The sequence below is a fragment of the Meles meles genome, chromosome 3, assembly GCF_922984935.1.
Source record: "Meles meles chromosome 3, mMelMel3.1 paternal haplotype, whole genome shotgun sequence".
Lineage (NCBI taxonomy): Eukaryota > Metazoa > Chordata > Mammalia > Carnivora > Mustelidae > Meles > Meles meles.
The window spans coordinates 158421119-158440821 of NC_060068.1; the positions used below are offsets into that span (position 1 = coordinate 158421119).

A 19703-nucleotide genomic window follows, 5' to 3' on the forward strand; every position below is an offset into this window, starting at 1 on the left:
TTGCATTCAGCTGCTCTTCAGTTTTCCTTTGTTGTATCTGTCTCACATTCAGTCCTTGTTTTAGCAATTTGTTTCCTTAGTTCGTTGACCATAAAGCATGAAGAAACTTAAGCTTTGCAAACTGTTTTTTGGGTAGGCTCCAGGCCCACTGTGGAGCCCAACACAGGGCTTAAACTCATGACCCTAAGATCAAGAGTCAGACACTTAACCAACTGAGCCACTCAGGCACACCTAGAAACATCTTTCATATTAAGTTTTACATTATGATTTTTCCTTTTACCTTTCGGAAATATTTTTACATTACATTAAAGATGACTCTTGGGGCCCCTGGGTGGCTCAGACAGTTAAGCATTTAACTCTTGATCTTATTAGCTCAGGTCTCAGTCTCAGGGTCATGAGATTTTTTAAAAAGGAACCATGACTCTTATTCTGATTTGTAAAATGAGACACATAAATGTTAATATTCTTTGAAATTGTCCCCGTGAGATCTTAGTTCTTGATTTATTTATCTATATATCTAATCTAAATGAAGGCTGCTTCTTAAAAATATTAAATATTTTTTAAACTGTAGTTGATAGCATAAAATTATTTAATTTACTATTATATACTTAGAGATTATCATGGCTGTGGCTGGGAAGACAAATGTCATAATATAATTTGATTTCACCGCAGAGCTTTAAAAGGAGTTTTGCGAGTGGGAGTATTGGCAAAAGGATTACTTCTCCGAGGAGATAGAAATGTCAACCTTGTTTTGCTGTGCTCAGAGAAACCTTCAAAGACATTATTAAGCCGTATTGCAGAAAACCTACCCAAACAGCTTGCTGTAAGTATTATGGAAATGTTCATTTTTACCCCTTGTCTGGTTCAGAAGTTTTTGGCAGGACTAACTGTGCTTCAGCCTAAACCTAAGCCAGCCTTTAAATTTTTGGCTTGACTTTCCATTTTGAGTTTTTTTCGTTTTTTGGGTTTTGGGGGGGGGGTTGTTTTTTTTTGTTTTTGTTTTTTTTTTGCTTCATTGTGCAAATTGCTAGGACTATTTTCTAGTTTGTCTTTTTAGGTTTATAGTGCTTATATTCGACATGAAGCCATCTTGCTAATTTATTTAAAAATGTAAAATTGTAGCACATGTCCTCATCCTGGTTTTTTTCCCCAAGATTTGAAGCATAAGAGAGAAGGCAGTTGTTGACAGAAAATGGTTTTTCTTTTTCTTTTTTTGTTACAAAGCCCCTGTGTAGCAAGCTTAAATTTTTAAAATCTGTGAACTCCTCGCCTGTTTAGTTGAATACATGTTTTTTGTTTTTTGTTTTTTTAAGATTTTATTTGTTTATTTCACAGACAGAGATCACAAGGAGGCAGAAAGGCAGGCAGAGAGAGGAGGAAGCAGGCTCCCTGCTGAGCAGAGAGCCTGATGTGAGGCTTGATCCCAGGAACCTAGGATCATGACCTGAGCCAAAGGCAGAGGCTTTAATCCACTGAGCCACCCAGGTGCCCCTGAATACATGTTTTTAATAAAATTTAGTAAGAAATAGTCTTTCCAATTTGAATTTCTCTGGTCTTACTGGGATTTTTCTTTTTCTGTCTTTATAATGATAGTACTTAATTGTGATGCTTGGGGGCGCCTAGGTGGCTCAGTCATTAAGCATCTACCTTTGGCTCAGGTCATGATCCCAGTGACCATTGGGCTCCCTGCCCTGCTGGAAGCCTGCTTCTCCCCCTCCCCACTCCCCTTGTCTGATGATCTCTCTCAATGTCTCTCTCTCTGTCAAATAAATAGATAAAATCTGAAAAAAAAAATTATGATGCTTAATAAAACTACGAAGCAGGGAAATGTATCCTAAGTAAATAATCAAGCAGTTAGACTAAAAGCAAAATACCCTTTTCAAATCAGACTGTACTTACTACACAAGGGAATAAAAAAAGAATTCTTCATCATCGTCATAGTTAACATTTATATAGTACTTAGTGTGTACCAGGCACTGTTTTGGGTTTTGGTTTTTTTTTTCTTTTTAAGATTTTATTTATTTATTTGAGGAAGAGCACACAAGCTGGGGGTGGGGGGAGTGGTGCAGAGAGAGAATCTCAAGCACACTCCCCACTGAGCACAGGCTCCAACATGGGGCTCAGTCCCAAGACCCCCAGATCATGACCTGATCCAAAGTCAGAGACTTAACCGAGCTGACCAGGTGCCCCAACCAGGCACTGTTTTAAGGGCTTTATATAGTTAATTCATTTAGTTCTATAGGTTAGGTAACAATTTCTGTCCCCATTTTACAGAAACAGGGTAGAGGAGTTAAAAAATTTGCCCATATTCACAACACTGGTAAAGTAATAGTTGGAATTTGAACTTACATATTGTTCTATAGACAATGTAATTTCTGTAAAGCATTCATTCATAGAACTGGGGCTTATCTATATCAAATTACAGTGGAAACTGGGGCTTGTCTATATCTATCAAATTACAGTGAATCTTGGTTTTTCTGGATCTTAAGACTTTTTGCTCTCCGATTATGATGTATAGATGTGTTGATTTCAAAATGTACATACAGTGGGAATGGTTGAATTCAAGGGTCTATTTAGTTTCATTCAAATTCTGCAGATGTAGAAGAACTTAACTACCCAGATGCAATTTGAAGGTACAGTAGTAAATACAGCAGTGTTTCTTGTATTCAAGAATTTATAATCTAAGAGGGACATATACAAATAACTCCCAATACAAGTAATGATAAATACTAGCTCAACAAAGAATTGTAAAAGGAAAGTATAATAAGAGATTAATGCTATTTGCATTATTGTAAGGCTTCTTGGAGGAGGAGTATATTATCTACTCCTTATAAAAGGATTGAGGTAGGGCCCTGGCTCGTTCCGTCAGTAGAGCACGGGACTCTTGATCTTTGGGTTTTAAGTTTGAGCCCCATGTTGGGTGTAAAGATGACTTTAATTAAAAAAAAAAAAAAAAAAAACAACTTTTAAAAATAAGTAAATAAAATGCTTGAGATGGTGAGAAAATGAAAGAGCCATAATGAAACTGCTTTGTCTGATAATGTAAAAGTTCAGCTAATTTTTTGTGCTCTTCGTTACATAGGTTATAAGTCCTGAGAAGTATGATATAAAATGTGCTGTGTCTGAAGCGGCAATAATTTTGAATTCATGTGTGGAACCCAAAATGCAAGTCACTATCACCCTGACATCTCCAATTATTCGAGAAGAGAACATGAGGGAAGGAGGTTGGAAAGCCATTAAACGTTCTACTTTTCTATTAACTTTTTTTTCATTTACCTACTCTTTAAGATGGCGTTAAGCCCTAGAAGGCAACATGCTGGCATTACATATGAATTTGATAGATTTGACTTAAGTAGCAACCAGTTTTGCTTAATAAGATCATTTCCCAGAAAGTAAATGCTCTTTTTAGTAATGTACTTTATATAAAACACTCATGGTATTATTGACTTTCTTGATTTTTTTTCTTTTCTTGCTAACCTCAGATTTCTGGAAAAAAAAAAAAAGTTCAAAATTATTCTTGCTGACATAGTGGACACATGAAAAAAATGAAATGTTGGTAGTAAAGGGCCACAAATTTAACTTCTGTTAAGAAGTTCTTGTTCTTGCCTTGTCTTATAAAAAAGACGAGGGTTTCAAATAAAATTGGTTATATACTTGTAATGTGTTTTAAGAGGCATTGTTATATGTGTAATCATGGATTTGGCTTGTCCTGAGGTAAATATTTCTAGTTCTCTGAGGTTGCTCTTTGGTTTGGAGAGTTTTCATGAATGCAGAGCATCCTAATGCATATAGATTTGGGCATTTAAACCCAATATTATTATACTAGAGATACTGAAAAATAAATGGTGTAGGCTTAGTAAGTTACAGTACAGTACAGGATTTTTAAACTTTACAATTGTAGAATATGAAATCTTGCTGGTGCCAGCAATGTTGCTTTAGGGACTGTTCTATAACATTTTCAAAGCTTCAAAAGCTTTTAAGCCAAAAAGCATGGTCAGTGTCTGCCTTATGTTGGTTCTGTTGTTTTATGGGTCAGATAAAATTTACTTTGTTTCCTTTCATGTTGTTTTTGTACATCTTAACTTGTTGAGTATGAAGTTATATAGTCTACACTAGTATTTCTTTGTAATACAGATAGAAAAGAATACTATATATTAAATACTAAAATTGTTTAACATAGTATCAGTAGGCTGTTAGTTACTGTCCCTTTAAATTTGTTTTCTTACAGCAAAGCATTTTTTTTTTTTAAAGGCACTGGGCTTTCCACAACCCAGAAAGAGAACACTTTATTTAAAATGTGGTCATTGGGAGACAGGTCTAATCTTGCATACTTCACATATATATCATATCAGGACTTGTATGTTGTATAAGCTTTGCATCTTAAAAATAATTGGGTTTTGTGTAAAGGATGTTTTATCTGAACATGAGTTTCCATTCAAGGTCTGACAATGGATATTGCTGGGGGGAAAAAACAGTTCCTGAGTCGATCTGCTCAATTCATATGCAACATATGACCCTTAGGATTTGAAAAATCTTCTAATATAAAAGTTGTTATACTTAGAATGAAATTACACTCATATAACCATTTAACTATTTCAGAGCACATCTTATCCAATTACATTTAGCCTTAAATTTATACAATATCAGGTTACTTTATTATGTTCCAAAAGTCTAAAGTTCATACTGCATTTGTAGTAGAGTCTTTGATAACCTATTCCTTCTAAAGGAAACAAAATTATATTTTTGTCTGACCCAGACTTGAGTTAGAATTACTGTTCTGGATTTCATAAATACTCTGGTGAGAGAAGTGATCAGTCCAAAATTAGAAGATTTTACTTCAAGACACTGAGCTGAAAAGTTGGATGTGCAAAAAGTATAGAAACATTGATAGAGTGTTCCTTGCTGCAGATAACTGCAGTAAACTATGTCTTTAGCTTCATTATGAAGATTGCTTCTTTCTTGCTGCAGAATAACGGTATGTATTCTCTCTCACTGCAGCTCCCAATGCTCTGTGTCTTAAAACTTAAAGCCTATAGCTTGCTTTGGGAAGTTAGTACAGGGGGTAAGGAAGGCTTTGCCGGAAGAACAAATACAAGTCTTGAGACTTGCGCCCTTGTGCAGTGTGGTAGCTCTTTAATGGTCCTGTTTAATACCAAAAATTACTTTTCAATTATTTTTTAAAAAATTATTAAATTGCCCAAATAACTGTTAAACGCATGTCAGATCTATTTTATGGTACTGTGTTTGACAGTTAAACACTATTGAAGCTTGAAATGTTGGAAATGCTCTAACCCTTGCTACAGAGTCTTTTCTGCAGCAAGTCAAGTATGTGTGTGTTTTTTTCCACCTGTAGCTTATCAGGCCCGGTCCAAAGCCTTCTAGCAGAGGGGATTGATTCCTGTCAGGGGTTGCTGCCAAGACATCGGAAGGATTTTTGACCAAGGTTTTCAAAAGCTCAGTGTCACACCTGCCATTTGATTAAGGAGGGATTTTGGATGCAGAGTCTGGCATTTATTGTCCTTTGTGTGGCTGTTTTGTTTTGTCTTTGTCTATTTCAGAATTGAGCAGTGTTCACACTAGTTTTTAAATGGTTGTGGGTGGATTATATATTTTACATAACCATGTTAATTTAAATTAATATATTCCCATTAACTTTTAATCATAAAATAGTGTGGACACAGCATGTCTTCTAACTAGTGATTAACCCCTTAAAATATATGAAATACATTTATGTAGGATAAGATTTTGCTCTTTTTTTTTTTAATAAATTATTTTTGTTTTGTTAACTGGGTGTTAGGCAAGAAGTATAATTTTTTTGTTTTTAGTACAATATACCTAAGGGGTTAATCCACTTGAAATACAAAATGGGTGCAAAAATCCACACTCTAAATTTAACAGAAACTTTCTACTTAACAGCTGTTAATTTGTTTTTAAATTGCAATAGGTGTCTTGGCATCTTTGAAATTGTATCATTAATTAAAATTTTCAAAGTTATAAATGCCTGTGTGCAAAAAGAAAAATTTTCTTACATATTGAAGGAAATTATAACATTGTGAAAATAACATATAGAAATTCAGAAACTTTTTTAGAAAGAGATTGCACGTTGTCACCTATTTGCATTTTAGCTTTAGCAAGTAATGTAAATAAGGGAATAGAAAGAGGGTCCTTAAGCATTTCGTAATCCTGCATTAAGAAGTGGTTTTTTGTTTTATTTTTTCTTTCTTTTTTTTTTTCCCCCCTTAGTTAGCTGTGCTTTTCTGTATCCCTTTTTTTCCTTATCTCAAAAGAGCCCTATATCTTATGACGTATGTTTCTGATTTTAGTAGTATGTCTTGCAGGTTTTGAGATTGTCCACTATTTTTTTAAAATCACTAATATTTTGTCTTGATAGTTTCTTTTTAGTATCCACATTCTTCTTTCAGTCTTAATTCTCAGAATGCTACACAGTGTTCTTTGATTATCTGAAAATCGCCTTTCTAACATGTCTTCTTGAAAAATCTGGATCATTTGATCATTTGAGAAGAACTAAGAATAGAAAGCCCAATGGATAAAGTTACAATTTTTAGAATATGCTTCTTTATGTATTATCTCCTCAAAATAAGGACAAGTGTCTTTTTTTTTTTTTTTTTTTTTTTTAGGACAAGTGTCTTTTAAGATAACTGAATGTTCATACAAAATATATACAATTAAATAACTTGCCTAAAGTGCAATAATACTCTAAAAATCATCTTCATCTTCTTTTATCATATTATTTCTTTAGTCCCTCATACTCATTTGGTAACCTCAATGATTTATTAAATTACATTTTAAATACCCCATAATTTTGGTGCACTTTAGCCAGTAGACTGTGAAATTCAATAGATTACTCACCTCATATGTAATTATGCTGTGTTTAGAAAATACTTCTACTGTTAAAATCATTAAAAGCTATGAATTAGATTGACTTAGTTGCTATTTTGAATAGCTTGATTAGCAAATATGCTGTTATTTTTATACACACTTTACAGTTACGTTTAGATGAACATAGCTGGCCCTCTATCATGAATGTAAAATTAACTTCTTGTCCTAGTTAGGTTCAGATTTTCTCAAGTTTTTTAGATGGCTCCTTTATGTTTTAACACAATAATCAGATTTAAAATCAGTTATTGTAATTTTAGACCATACCTATTATTTATCATCAAAGAGTTCTTGCTGCATCTCTTCTTTTTCTATACTTATCCTATTTAACCATGCTAGTTCCTATAGCCCTTTTCCTCTATACCCATTATTTCTCTCCAGTTATTCTTCAGGATATTTTATGGAAACTTACTTAAAGAGCATTTCATATTCCCTTAAAGCTAAAATCTCCTTGTAGAAGAGAAACCATTGACCTCTTAGAAATGTGTATTTTTGGCTCTTTGTTTTTTTCCATAATTATTACTGTATTGATCATTCCATATTTGTTATTAGTTCTTTGCTATATGAGCCCCAGAATAACCTCTGACCATTTAGAATACTGAACAAACTTAATAGTTTATCATGAACTCTCATTTATTAAGGTGGATTTTTGTGTTCCCTCTTGTCTTGTCTTTGTGCTGGTGCGCTGTGTCCAGTAATCCTTCCTTTTGATTTTATTTTGGTGGGTAGGGTTATTTGCAGAAATCATTTATTACATTTCTAAAGAGTTTAAATACTTCTTTTGATTTTCACATTGGATTATATAAATTTGCTGAAAATAACTCTGGGTACATGAAAGTGCTGGTAAACTCGCAAATGGCTCATGTGACACTGATGCTACTTTAAGGAAGTGTCTTGCTCACCTGGTCAAACACCCATTCCTCACTGCATTTTGCCAATTCAATCCATTTTAGATGTAACCTCGGGTATGGTGAAAGACCCACCGGACGTCTTGGACAGGCAAAAATGCCTTGACGCTCTGGCTGCTCTACGCCACGCTAAGTGGTTCCAGGTTCGGAACATCATTTTACTTTTTTCTTGTAGCCTTATGAGAGAGTAGTTCAGTAAACATGTTTAACTGTGTTTAAACATTTCAAAAGATTGCCCAAGCAATACTATTTTAAATTAAATCTCAGAAAATATGTTAACATAGAAAGCTGGGTGTGAAGATCTGCATATTGCAGTTACTATTAATTTGACAATAACCTTAGATTTGGGGGTGTTTTGTAGTCTGGGTTTTTTTATTTTTATTTTTAGTGGCTATATTTAAAGTTTACTTCTTTAGGAACATCACATGTTTGTGTATATATATTATATTCCATAAGGCTGCAGATTAACTTTTGCTTTAAAATAATGGAATATGTGTTTAAAGCTTTGTGTATAGTTTTAAGATTTTTTCCCCCTCTTTCTCTAAGTTAATAAGTGTAGGGAGTGAAAGGTGAGGAAGCAGCTGTTTGGTTTAGTGACTTTGCAGTCATGCAAAGGCACAGAAGGGAAACCAAACAGATTTCCTTAACCTTTCAGTCCCTAGACAAACTTTTTAGCTCTTTACTTTTTCTTTTATTTCTCATGTAGGCAGAATTTTTTTTTTAAGTTTACTGTTTTAAATGAACACAGGTCAAGGTTCACAGGGGATCAAGAAATATTATTCTTGTATAATCTGTTTACTTTGACCTAAAATACCAGCTTTTAAATACTAACCCTGGCATAAAATATTGCTGTAAATGGCAGCTCATTGAATCCAATTTTAAGTGTGGTTATTTTTGTTTTATTTTTATCTGAGCTTCCATTGAACAGTGGTATTTTAACTTTTTTTCATCAAGGGATATTTTCAGTATTTCTAAGATTAATTCACCTGGATTTTTGTGTTGCTCTCAAGGCTAGAGCTAATGGTCTGCAGTCCTGTGTGATTATCATACGTATTCTCCGGGACCTCTGTCAGCGAGTTCCAACGTGGTCTGATTTTCCAAGCTGGGTGAGTAGTATGTAACTTTATGGTATGAAAAATAAATGTTTGGGAAACACTATCAGAGTTTTTATAATCTCCTCTTACATTTAATTGTCAACTTTATTTTCATTTGCTAAATGTACTTTCTTTCCTCTTCTAGGGAGAAACCCTGAGGGTCATAGTGTGTCTAACTTTCTGAGATTTTTTTATTTAAAGAATTGCACTTGATGTTTCTTTTTGTATTATCCTCTTTTTATTTTCTTTTGCTCTTAGGATGTTTATTTTTTAAGATAACAGCAATTGTTAATTGGCTTTTACTTATATAAAGGTACAAAGACTAAAAATTAAGCTATTAATCTCCCTATGCAGAGTTCTGTTAACAGGTTTTTTTAAAATAATGTAGGGGTGCCTGAGCGGCTCAGTCAGTTAAGTGTCTGACTTGGGCTCAGGTCATTATCTCAGGGTCCTGGGAAGAAGTGCTGCATTGGACTCCCCACTGAGCAGAGAGTCTGCTTGTCCTTCTGTCCCTCCCCCTACTCGTGCATGTGCACACTCTCCCTGTCTCAAATAAATAAAATCTTTTTTTAAAAAAGTTTAAAAATTTAAAAATTCCAGAAATACAGGTTGTGAAATAAAATGTGAGGAAGAAAAAGAAATATATGAAGTTAGGAAATTCAAATAATGCAGAAAGTCACCAAAAAATGAGTCTTCTTATTATTTAATGGCAAATTATCTCTAACATTTGTTGTGATAACTTCCAGGAAAAAAGTGCATGTATATACACCATATATGTTCTTATTTTTATATATGTACTAGTATCCCTGTGATGTTTGAGCCCTTTTGGTTCCTGAGTAGCAAGAATTCAGATGGGGCTGGGGCACCTGGGTGACTCAGTAGGTTAAGCCTCTGCCTTCGGCTTAGGTCATGATCCCAGGGTCCTGGGATCCGAGCCTCGCATCGGGCTCCCTGCAGGGAGCCTGCTTCCCCTCCTCTCTCTCTGCCTGCCTCTCTGCCTACTTGTGATCTCTCTGTCAAATAAATAAATAAAATCTTAAAAAAAAATTCATATGGGGGGCAGTATTCAAAAATATAATTGAACCTATTGGTTTCAGAGTTGGGTTAGTGAGAAGTGAATAGCCAGGTTACTTGAATTCTTTAATTTTTTTCTAAACATGAGTGTTCATGCTATTTAATTATTTGCATTTTCTTAATAAAATGCATCTTCGAGCTCTTTGAGAAAGGCATAGTCAAATCCACCTTATTCTTTGCATTAACTACATGGTATTCCCTTTGTGTGAACATGCCATATTTTATTTAACTAGTATCCATTTGATGACATTTGGTTGTTTGCAGTGTTTTGCCATTAAGTCTTCATTATACTGTTGTCAGGCTTTTGTATTATAATTCATGTAATAAATTGCTAGGGCTAGAATTCCAAGATCAAAGAACACGTGCCAGTTATTTTTGAGAAAGTTGGATCATTGAAAACATCCAGAAACTGGTGGATTGATCATTTCCTTCACACCCTCACTAACTCTGGGATATCATCACACTTCTTAACAATATAATTAATATAAAGTGGTCTTATTTTTTATTTACATTTTTTTATTTGAGTGATTGCTGGCATTTAGAATTATTTTTCTCTTAACCAGCAGTTCCTGTTTTACTCATCATTTTCTTATATTAAATCTTTTTATAAGAAATTAGTCCTTATCTGTAACAAAAATTATGTTTTCCAGCTTTTCAGCTATATTACCATTTTTGTTATATCAGAATTTTTAATTTTTGTAAATTCTAATCCGTTAATCTTTGATGACCTCTGTGTTTTATATTCTACTTATAAAAATCCTCTTGTATTTTAGGTTATAAGTTAGTTCACACATGCTTTCTTCTAAAGCTTTTTTTCCCCATCAAATTGCATTTTCTACAAGTGCATATATATATATTTTTAATACATAACAAAAGCTTTGATAAGGATATATTCCAACTTATAATAGGGGTTGTTTCTGAGGAGTAGGAAAAAGGGATGATTATGATAGAGATCGTAATGTTTAATTTTTACCAGGACAAAATGTATATACATTACTTGTATAATTAAAAATAATTTTATATTTAAAAAAATATTTTAAATCATAAATGGATTTAGCTAAATGTTTTTTTAGACCAATTGCCAATTACTCCAGTACCACTTAATAATTTATTTAACAATGTTATCTTCCAACCCCCAGTTTGAAATACCACCATTATTATAAACCTGTGGTTGTCAACCAGGGGCGGTTTTTGTCCACCAGGAGACATTTGGCAATGTCTGGAGATATTTTTGGTTATCAGAACTGGTTATTGATATCACCGAGGTTGAAAAACCCTGTCCTAGACCAAAGTTCCTTTTTTGTGGGCCCATTTCTGCAGTTGTTGATTCCTTAGTCTGTTTTCTTATGTAGTACTGAACTCTTCATGATTGAAGCTTCAGAGATTTAAATTTCTGATTGTCCTCATCGTCACATTCTTCCCTCTCTGTTCTTGTAAACACCATCTTGCTCAGAAGAATTTTTTTGGCTTTTCTTACGTATTTGTTTTTCCAAAGGAACTTGACTACAACTTTATTCAGTTTCTCCGAAGTTCTTGTGATGTTTCCTTAAGTAGTACTGCATTGAATTAATAGATGTTGGGGGAATTATCATCACTTTTATACTGACTCTTCTTACCCTAGAGTATGTGATGTCAAGCTTACCTAAGTTAATTTTACGTACCTGCTTAAATTTGAGTATGTTCTGTACGTGTTAAGTTTTGGTTTTGTTTGTTTGTACCTAGGTATTTTTATCTTGTAGAGGCTTTTTCCCCTTCACATCTTTTTTCTGGTTATTGTTTGTGTATATAAAAACTGTTAAGTTTGGATATTAATTTTGCAACCCCTATCACCTGACTGCATTCCTTTATTTGTAATAATTTTTTTCATATGATTCTCTTGGGTTTTCTAATCTTAGAATCATACCTAAATGATATTTGTCATTTTCTTTTTTCTAATTTAACTGATACTTCTAGAATAAATAGGAAATAAAACCAAATGCATGCATGCTGTGTTCCTAATTATAAAGAAAATGCTTCTAAGGTGACTAGTGTACTAAGCATGGTGGTTAGCCTTTTATTTGAGATACTTATCAGGTTAGAATTACCAGTCCTTTCCTAGTTTGCTAAGTAATTCTGAATCAGGAATAGAGGGACACCTGACTGGCTCAGTCGTAGAGCATGTGACTCTCGATCTCAGGGTCGTGAGTTCAAGCCTTAAATTGGGTGTGGAGCTTAACATTTTTTAACAAAATTTTTTAAGGTTAAAAAGAAAAAGTCAGGAATGGAAATGGAACTTTATCAGAAAATCTTTCAAGGTTTATTTACCTAAATGTATAGTTTTTTTCCTTTCAACCTGTTCAGTATTATTATACAAATAGATTTCCTCATACTGAGCTAATTTTGCATTCCAAGTGTGACTCTTATATATGAAAATGATATTAATGAACTATTAAGTTTACTGATAACCTGGTTAGGAATTTTCTTGGTGACACAAAAGAAAATTTTACAGTTTTATTTTGTCCTCTTTCAGATTTAGAATCACTGGTGCACTAGCTCTCTAAAAACAATTTGAAAGTTTTTGTTCTTTATCCAAATTCTGAAACACTTTTAAAGGATCAAACTACTGTCATTTGATGACCTTATTTCCCAATCTGTATTAGTAAAGGGGTAACATTTTCTCAGTTTTTTCTGTTGCAGTTAGTCTAATTTTTATCTCTCCTATTTAATTTTGGCAACTTCTCTTATCCTAGGAAAATTGATCAGTTCAGCTATTCACATTTTTTTTTTAAGATTTTATTTATTTATTTGACAGAGAGATCACAAGTAGGCAGAGAGAGAGAGAGGGAAGCAGACTCCCTGCTGAGCAGAGAGCCCGATGCGGGACTTGATCCCAGGACCCTGAGATCATGACCTGAGCCGAAGGCAGCGGCTTAACCCACTGAGCCACCCAGGTGCCCCCAGCTATTCACATTTTTATATGATAGAATTTTGTTCTTGGGGGTCTTGGGATTTTTGTTTTTGTTTTTTGCTTTTTTTGTTGTTGTTTTTCTTTTTAGGTTCTTGGACAGAGGTAAGATTTATTTATTTATTTTAGAGAGAGACTGCATATGAGCCAGAGGAGGGGCAGAGGGAGAGAGAATTTCAGACTCCTCCTGCCATGCCACCCCAATGTGGAGCTTGATCAACCACAACCCTGAGATGACCTGAACCAAAATCAAGAGCCTAGAGACTTAACCAGCTGAGCGGCCCAGGTTCCCCCTCTCAGGGTTTTTTAAGGACTTGGAGCATCTTCATTATTACTTTGTTTTTAATTCTTAGCTTGATTGATTAGACTAGCCAGCAGTAGTAGTTGCTATATAGGAGCAAAATGACAGATGGGTGTTTCATTATTTGTAATGTGGTCAGAATTCACTAAATTCTTACTATTTTTTTTTAAAGATTTTATTTATTTATTTGACAGAGACATAGTAAGAGAGGGAACACAAGCAGGGGGAGAGGGAGAGGGAGAAGCAGGCTTCCTGCAGAGCAGGGAGCCCAATGTGGGGCTCGATCCCAGGACCCTGAGACCATGACCTGAGCGGAAGGCAGACGCTTAATGACTGAGCCACCGTGACGCCCCAGTTCTTAGTATATTTTAATATAAAAATCTGTTCACAATTATCTCACTTCAAATTTTTTAATGTATAAAAATATATGCGCTGTAGGGGTGCCTGGGTGGTTCAGTGGGTTAAGCCTCTGCCTTCAGCTTAGGTCATGATCTCAGGGTCCTGGGATCAAGCCCCACATCGAGCTCTCTGCTCAGCAGGGAGCCTGCTTCCCCTTCTCTCTGTGCTGCCTCTCTGCCTACTTGTGATCTCCGTCAAATACATAAATTAAAAATCTTTTTTTTTTTTTAAGTTGCTAATTCTTTTTTTTTTTTTTTAAGATTTTCTTTATTTATTTGACAGAGAGATCACAAGTAGGCAGAAAGGCAGGGAGACAGAGAGAGGAGGAAGCAGAGAGCCCGTTATGGGGCTCGATCCCAGGACCCTGGGATCATGACCTGAGCCGAAGGCAGAGGCTTTAACCCACTGAGCCACCCAGGTGCCCCTAAAAATCTTAAAAAATAAATATATGCACTACACATCATCATTCTGCTTTCTGCTTCCTTCAACTTCAGTTCCCTACACCTGTGTGCCCTTGAAGCTGTTTCTGTTGTATTAAGTGCAAGATACAATACTTATGAGACTGGACTCTCAAGCCATTCTTTCTAGGCTACTTTTGGAGTCTAGAGGTTCATCACTATAGATGGCCCTGCCCTACAACTTTATTTTTCCTCTTTATCAGAGGGAGATGTGAACTTCAGACACCCCTTTGAGGGAGCAGAGCTTTATGAATTGAGTGGAGAAGGGAGAAAAAGGTGTAGAAGGAATTAGAAGAGCATAGGCCATGGCAGGGTAATGATAGGAGAGTCAAAGAGGGCAAATGAAGCAGGTGGTTATTCTTTGAAATGATGTACATAAAATAAAGTACACCGGTTTTTTGATTGTTTAAAACACACAAGAATGTCAGTACTTTGACATTTTAAAATGTTCCTAGTATTGTCGTCTTTAGGCAGTGGCTTACTTTTCATATTATTTTTTCCTTTCCCCAGAGAATTAGCTCCTTGGATTTATCTGCCAGATCTACCATTTTCCTATTTAATCCTAATTTCATCTCTAATTTTCCATTTTCCTTGTTTATTTTATTTTTTTACAAATTTCTTGAGTTGGATACTTGGTTCATTCGCTCTTTATTTTAATTCCAGTATAGTTAACATGCAGTGTATTAGTTTCAGGTGTATAATATAGTGATTTAACAGTTCCATACATCCCCCAGTGCTCATCAAGACAAGTACACTCTTGATTTGTCTTTTTGTAGTATTTATTTATTTATTTTGGTTTTGTTTGTTTGTTTTTGAAGATTTTATTTATTTGAGAGAGAGAGAGAGATCACAAGGAGGCAGAGCAGCACACACAGAGAGACGGGGGAGGAAGCAAACTCCTCACTGAGCAGAGAGCCCAACACAGGGCTCAATCCCAGGACCCCGAGATCATGACCTGAGCCTAAAGGCAGAGGCTTAACCCACTGAGCCACCCAGGCACCCCTATTTATTTATTTTGGAGAGAGAGTGCACATGCACAGGGGTGAGGGGTGTTGAGAGAGAGAATCAGAAGTAGACTCCCTGCTGAGCACAGAGCCCAATGCAGGGCTTTATCCCATGAACTGAGGTCATGACCTGAGCTAGAATCCTGAGTCAGACACTTAACTGACTGAGCCACTCAGACGCCTCCTTGAGGGAAGATCCTAATTCTGTGTGATTGAAGGCAGGCTGTTTTTGTTCCTGTAAATAATTTCTAGTTTTTGTAGCATTGTAATTGGATAAATACATTCTATTTACAACTTTTGGAATTTAAAGTTTCGCTTTATACTCTAGTATGTACAGTTTTTATGATCTGTGGGCATTTTTTTTTTCTGCGTATGGGCACCTTAAAGAGGTGTTCTCAATAAGGTGTAACACACAGTATACACCTCTTAGTTCAGCTTAATCATTTTATTCATACCTTCTGTATTTTTTCCTTACTTATTTTTTGTCTACTGCATCCTTCCATGGATTGATGAAAGTGAATTAAAATCTGTTTCTATTATGTTTCCATTTCGGTTCTATTTCCTGTAGTTCATGCTTTATTGTTTTGTTACAGGGATAATTTTGGACATAAGCAATACAGTTATGTCATCATTGTGAATTTGAACCTTTGCCATTATAAAGGGTCTCTTGTTTAATTTTCTGTCATGAGTTAATAAGCCTTGTCCATTGATTAACATTGAAACTCTAGCCTTCTTATCATGGGTATTTGTCTGGTCTGAGTATATTTATATTTCCTTCATTTTCTTCTGTGCTTTACCTTAATTTTTATTCTTTCCTATTCTTGTTTTTGTTATGTGAATGTTTTTTCTTTGTGACAATTAGTTGTTGCTCTTCTAATTTTATATGATGTTCTCATTCATCTATTAACAGTTTTATATAGTATCTGTCAATTTTCACCCATAAAAGCTGAGAAATTTTTCACTTATATCCCCCCCCATCTTTCTTTGGGTTTCTTGTTATGTAATCTTTCATTTGTTCCATTAATTTTTTTAATGTATTTAAACCTTTTTGATTAATTTACTTTAAAATTTGTTAATTCCACTTGGAAAATAGACATTTACACACTTGGGCTTTTTAAACTTTAAAAGTGTAAAATAAGTGCATTTACCTTCTGTATTCATATTCTCTGATTGTTTAATGTTCTATATTTAAATGGTTCAGTGCAGACCACTAGGTCCTGTAGTGGGGCTTTTCCTTTTCATTTCCTGATTGCATTTTATCATCAAATAATTTTTGTCGAAAGGTATTTAAGTTTTTTAAAATTCTGTCATGTTTGAGAAACTCTGCCAATCGCCATTACTTTAATGAGAAATATATTGTTAGGTCACAGTTTTTCTCCCTCCCCAGTTTTAGTTTCACTTCACTACCTTCCAGCACTGGGTATTGGTAAGTCTAAGTTCAGCCTAGTTTTTTTGGCCCTGACTTTTTTTTTTACAGGCTGTTGAAAGAATTCTTTCTTTATCTTTGCATATCATTAACTTTAGCCAAATTATGTCTTGGCATCTTGTTTCTCAATATCAGCATTTTATTGAAATCTTTGTCCTTTTGTCCTGCAGATTTGCTTTTTCTTTCCGTTAGGGGAGAAAACCATCCTCCATTGTGTCTAATTAATAGCATTCTCTATTGTAGGGGCCCCATCCTTATGTTGGATATCCTTATGTTGGGTTGATTTTGTCCTGCATATCTTTTATCTTTGTAATTGTTTTATTTTTTAAAGATTAATTTATTTGAGAGAGAGCACCTCCGCATGGTGGGGCAGAGGGAAAGAGAGTCTTAAGCAGTCTTCCCTGAGTGTGAGCCCAACATTGGACCTAATCTAACCACCCTGAGAGCACGACCTGAGCCAAAGCCAAGAGTTGGCCACTTAACTGACTCTGTCACCGTGAGGTCCCTGTAATTGTTTTAAATCTCGTCGTCTTTCCTCTTGTGTCTCCTGTGATTATCGCTTTGGCAGTAACTTGGTTTTCAGCTATGTCCTAGTCTTCTTTGCTGTTTATAATTCATTTATTCTCTAATAATGGTATTTTATATTTCAGTGTGCTTTATTAGTTCTGTAATCTTCCTTTTCATCTCAACTTTTAGTTTTTAATTTTACTGGTTTTTTGCTCATCAAGTTCTCTTATAACTCAGAATACTAGTAGATTGATTTTATCTTTATTAGCTTAAACTAAGATCCTTCCAGAACAGGTTTTTTATTTTCTTTTTTTAACAGACATTATTTTTTTAGAGCAGTTTTTGCATCTTCTACTCTCACACATGCATCAGCATTTCTCCCTAGAGAGGTGCATTTGTTATAAGCAGTGAGCATAGATCACACATCATTATCATTCAAAGTCCGTAGAGAATAGACTTTTCATCTCTATTTTTCGTGGTGTGTGCCACCCAAATATAGAGATATCATGCCTGTTTTGGTTTTGTTTTTTTCATCTCATTAGTTTTCTGTTCCATTACAAAATCATCTTTTTGTGCTCCAAAGAAGAATTGTCTTTGAACCTTTCCTTGCCTTTTTAAATAGCTCTCCTTTTTCTTCCTCTGTGAGCTCTGCTTTGAGGATTAAACAAAAGATATATGGATTTGCTGCATGCAGCCTTATTGCAGACATCGGTGGTGCTCTCTACTACGGCTTGATTGAATATGCTCTGCTACCCTGTGAGGTAGATTCCATTGGCATACCTTCACGCTTTGGTTTTCAAACCCAGGGTGGGTACCTATAGCCTTCACCTATGCAGAATCTGCACTTGCTTTCTCTTTTTTTCTCTTTTCCCTATTCACCATCCCTTTTTAGGGACAACTTCCATTTCCTTGCGCCAACAGAGTATTTTGAGTATGTGAAGCCACTTTGGGACACATCTGTTGAGAGTTTACAGCCATCCTCAATAGTACCTTTTCCCTATCACTTCCTTCTTTGGCAGATCTTAATCTTACTTACCTTTCTTATACCTGCATATTAGCCAAATATCTGTTTAGACAGGATTGGATGTGGATAATTAGGATTCTTTTATTCTTCTCTTCCTCCCTTCTGCAAGAGTCTTCAGGATGGTGAATTCTGTTTTCCTCTCTCTGATAAGGAAGGGGGGAGTAGAAGGGGTTTTTACATTTAGGAAAATTTATTTTTCTGCAACTGCCTTTGGAATGACTTATTTATCAACTTCTCTTAGTTGGGCAGTTATTGGTGAATTTTTTTGATTTTTTTCACTCAGCTGCCAACCCTACCCTCATCTTCCCTCTAGGTAACCGAGTATGGGCTCCATGGAGAGAGTTACCCAGGGCACTCAATTCCTTGGAAAGAGTCTTTCACTGACCTTTTCCTCTGTTTTTGGTTAAAACTGTTAGATTTTTGCTTGGGTGTGTTGTAACATATTTATTGTGTGTTTGGGCAAGAGATTCTGAAATTAGGCTTCATACTATCACCTTAAGCAGAAATAACTTTTGTTTCTGGTTTTTTTTTTTTTTTTTTTTTTTTTTTTAAAGACTTTATTTATTTATTTATGTGAGAAAGAGAGCGAGCAAAAGAACACAGGCAGGGTTGGGTTGGGGGGACAGGGAGTGGCGGACTCCCCACTGAGCAGGGAGCCTGATGCAGGGCACCATCTCAGGACTTCCGGATAATGACCTGCGCCAAAGGCAGACACTTAACCAACCGAGGCACCCAAGTGCCCCAAAAGTAATTTTCTTGATTTTCAAAAAAGAAATGTGAGATTCTTATGAACTTTATTATTTTCAGTTTTATTTAGCATTCAGTTTACTTTGAGTAAAGAAGTAACAGTGCCTACTTTTAGGCTTTCCTTCACTGCTGCAGTGAGTACTGAAAATGGTACTCTGCCCTCAAATTAGTTGCTCTTTTGTCCTGAACTCATGGTAATGAAGAAAAGAAAATACAGGTAGAATTCTTGTCAAATTGGTCTGACATCAGAATTATGACATAGTATCTAAACCTCCTTTGGAATGGTATACATGCTAGAATTTATAAAAGGCATATACTTAATTTTTTAATGTTTATTACATGTTTTATTTCTGAACAGTGTAGATTAGGTTAAGAAATATTTTACAAAAAAGGATGATTTGTAACAATGGATAAGCCTCCAAAACATTACGTGAAGAAAGTCAGACACAAAAGGTCACATTATATTATTGCATTTATGTGAAATATCCATAAAATTCATACAGACAGAATGCAAATAGGTGGGTTGCCAGAGACTTGAGGGAAAGAGGGAATGGAAGAAACTACTTAATGGGTTAAGGGGTTTTACTCTGGGATTATGGTGTTGTTTTTGTTTGTTGTTTGTTTCAATTTTTTTTTAAGATTTTATTTATTTGTCAGAGAGAGAGAGAGTGAGAACAGGCAGACAGAGTGGCAGGCAGAGACGGAGAGAGAAGCAGGCTCCCCGCTGAGCACAGAGCCCTATGTGGGACTCGATCCCAGGACGCTGGGATCATGACCTGAGCTGAAGGCAGCCGCTTAACCAACTGAGCCACCCAGGCGTCCCTATGGCGTTGTTTTGAACTAGATAAGAGGTGGTCATTGTACAACATGGTGAATATACTGAATACCACCGAATTACTCACTTTAAAGTACTTAATTTT

The 19703-nt window shown here is 35.2% G+C and overlaps 1 protein-coding gene across 3 annotated transcripts in view; it reads left to right on the forward strand.

The window, feature by feature from the left end:
• The window catches only part of ZFR (zinc finger RNA binding protein), an 83748-nt gene that overhangs the window by 50417 nt on the left and 13628 nt on the right, over positions 1-19703 (forward strand). For 2 of the 3 annotated variants that reach the window (XM_045999271.1, XM_045999273.1), the window contains 4 exons: positions 673-823; positions 3083-3224; positions 7851-7948; positions 8816-8911. In XM_045999271.1, coding sequence (XP_045855227.1) covers positions 673-823; positions 3083-3224; positions 7851-7948; positions 8816-8911 — 487 coding nt within the window. Of the gene's footprint in view, positions 1-672; positions 824-3082; positions 3225-7850; positions 7949-8815; positions 8912-19703 lie in introns of those variants that run through there. The other variant, XM_045999274.1, reaches the window with a different exon arrangement.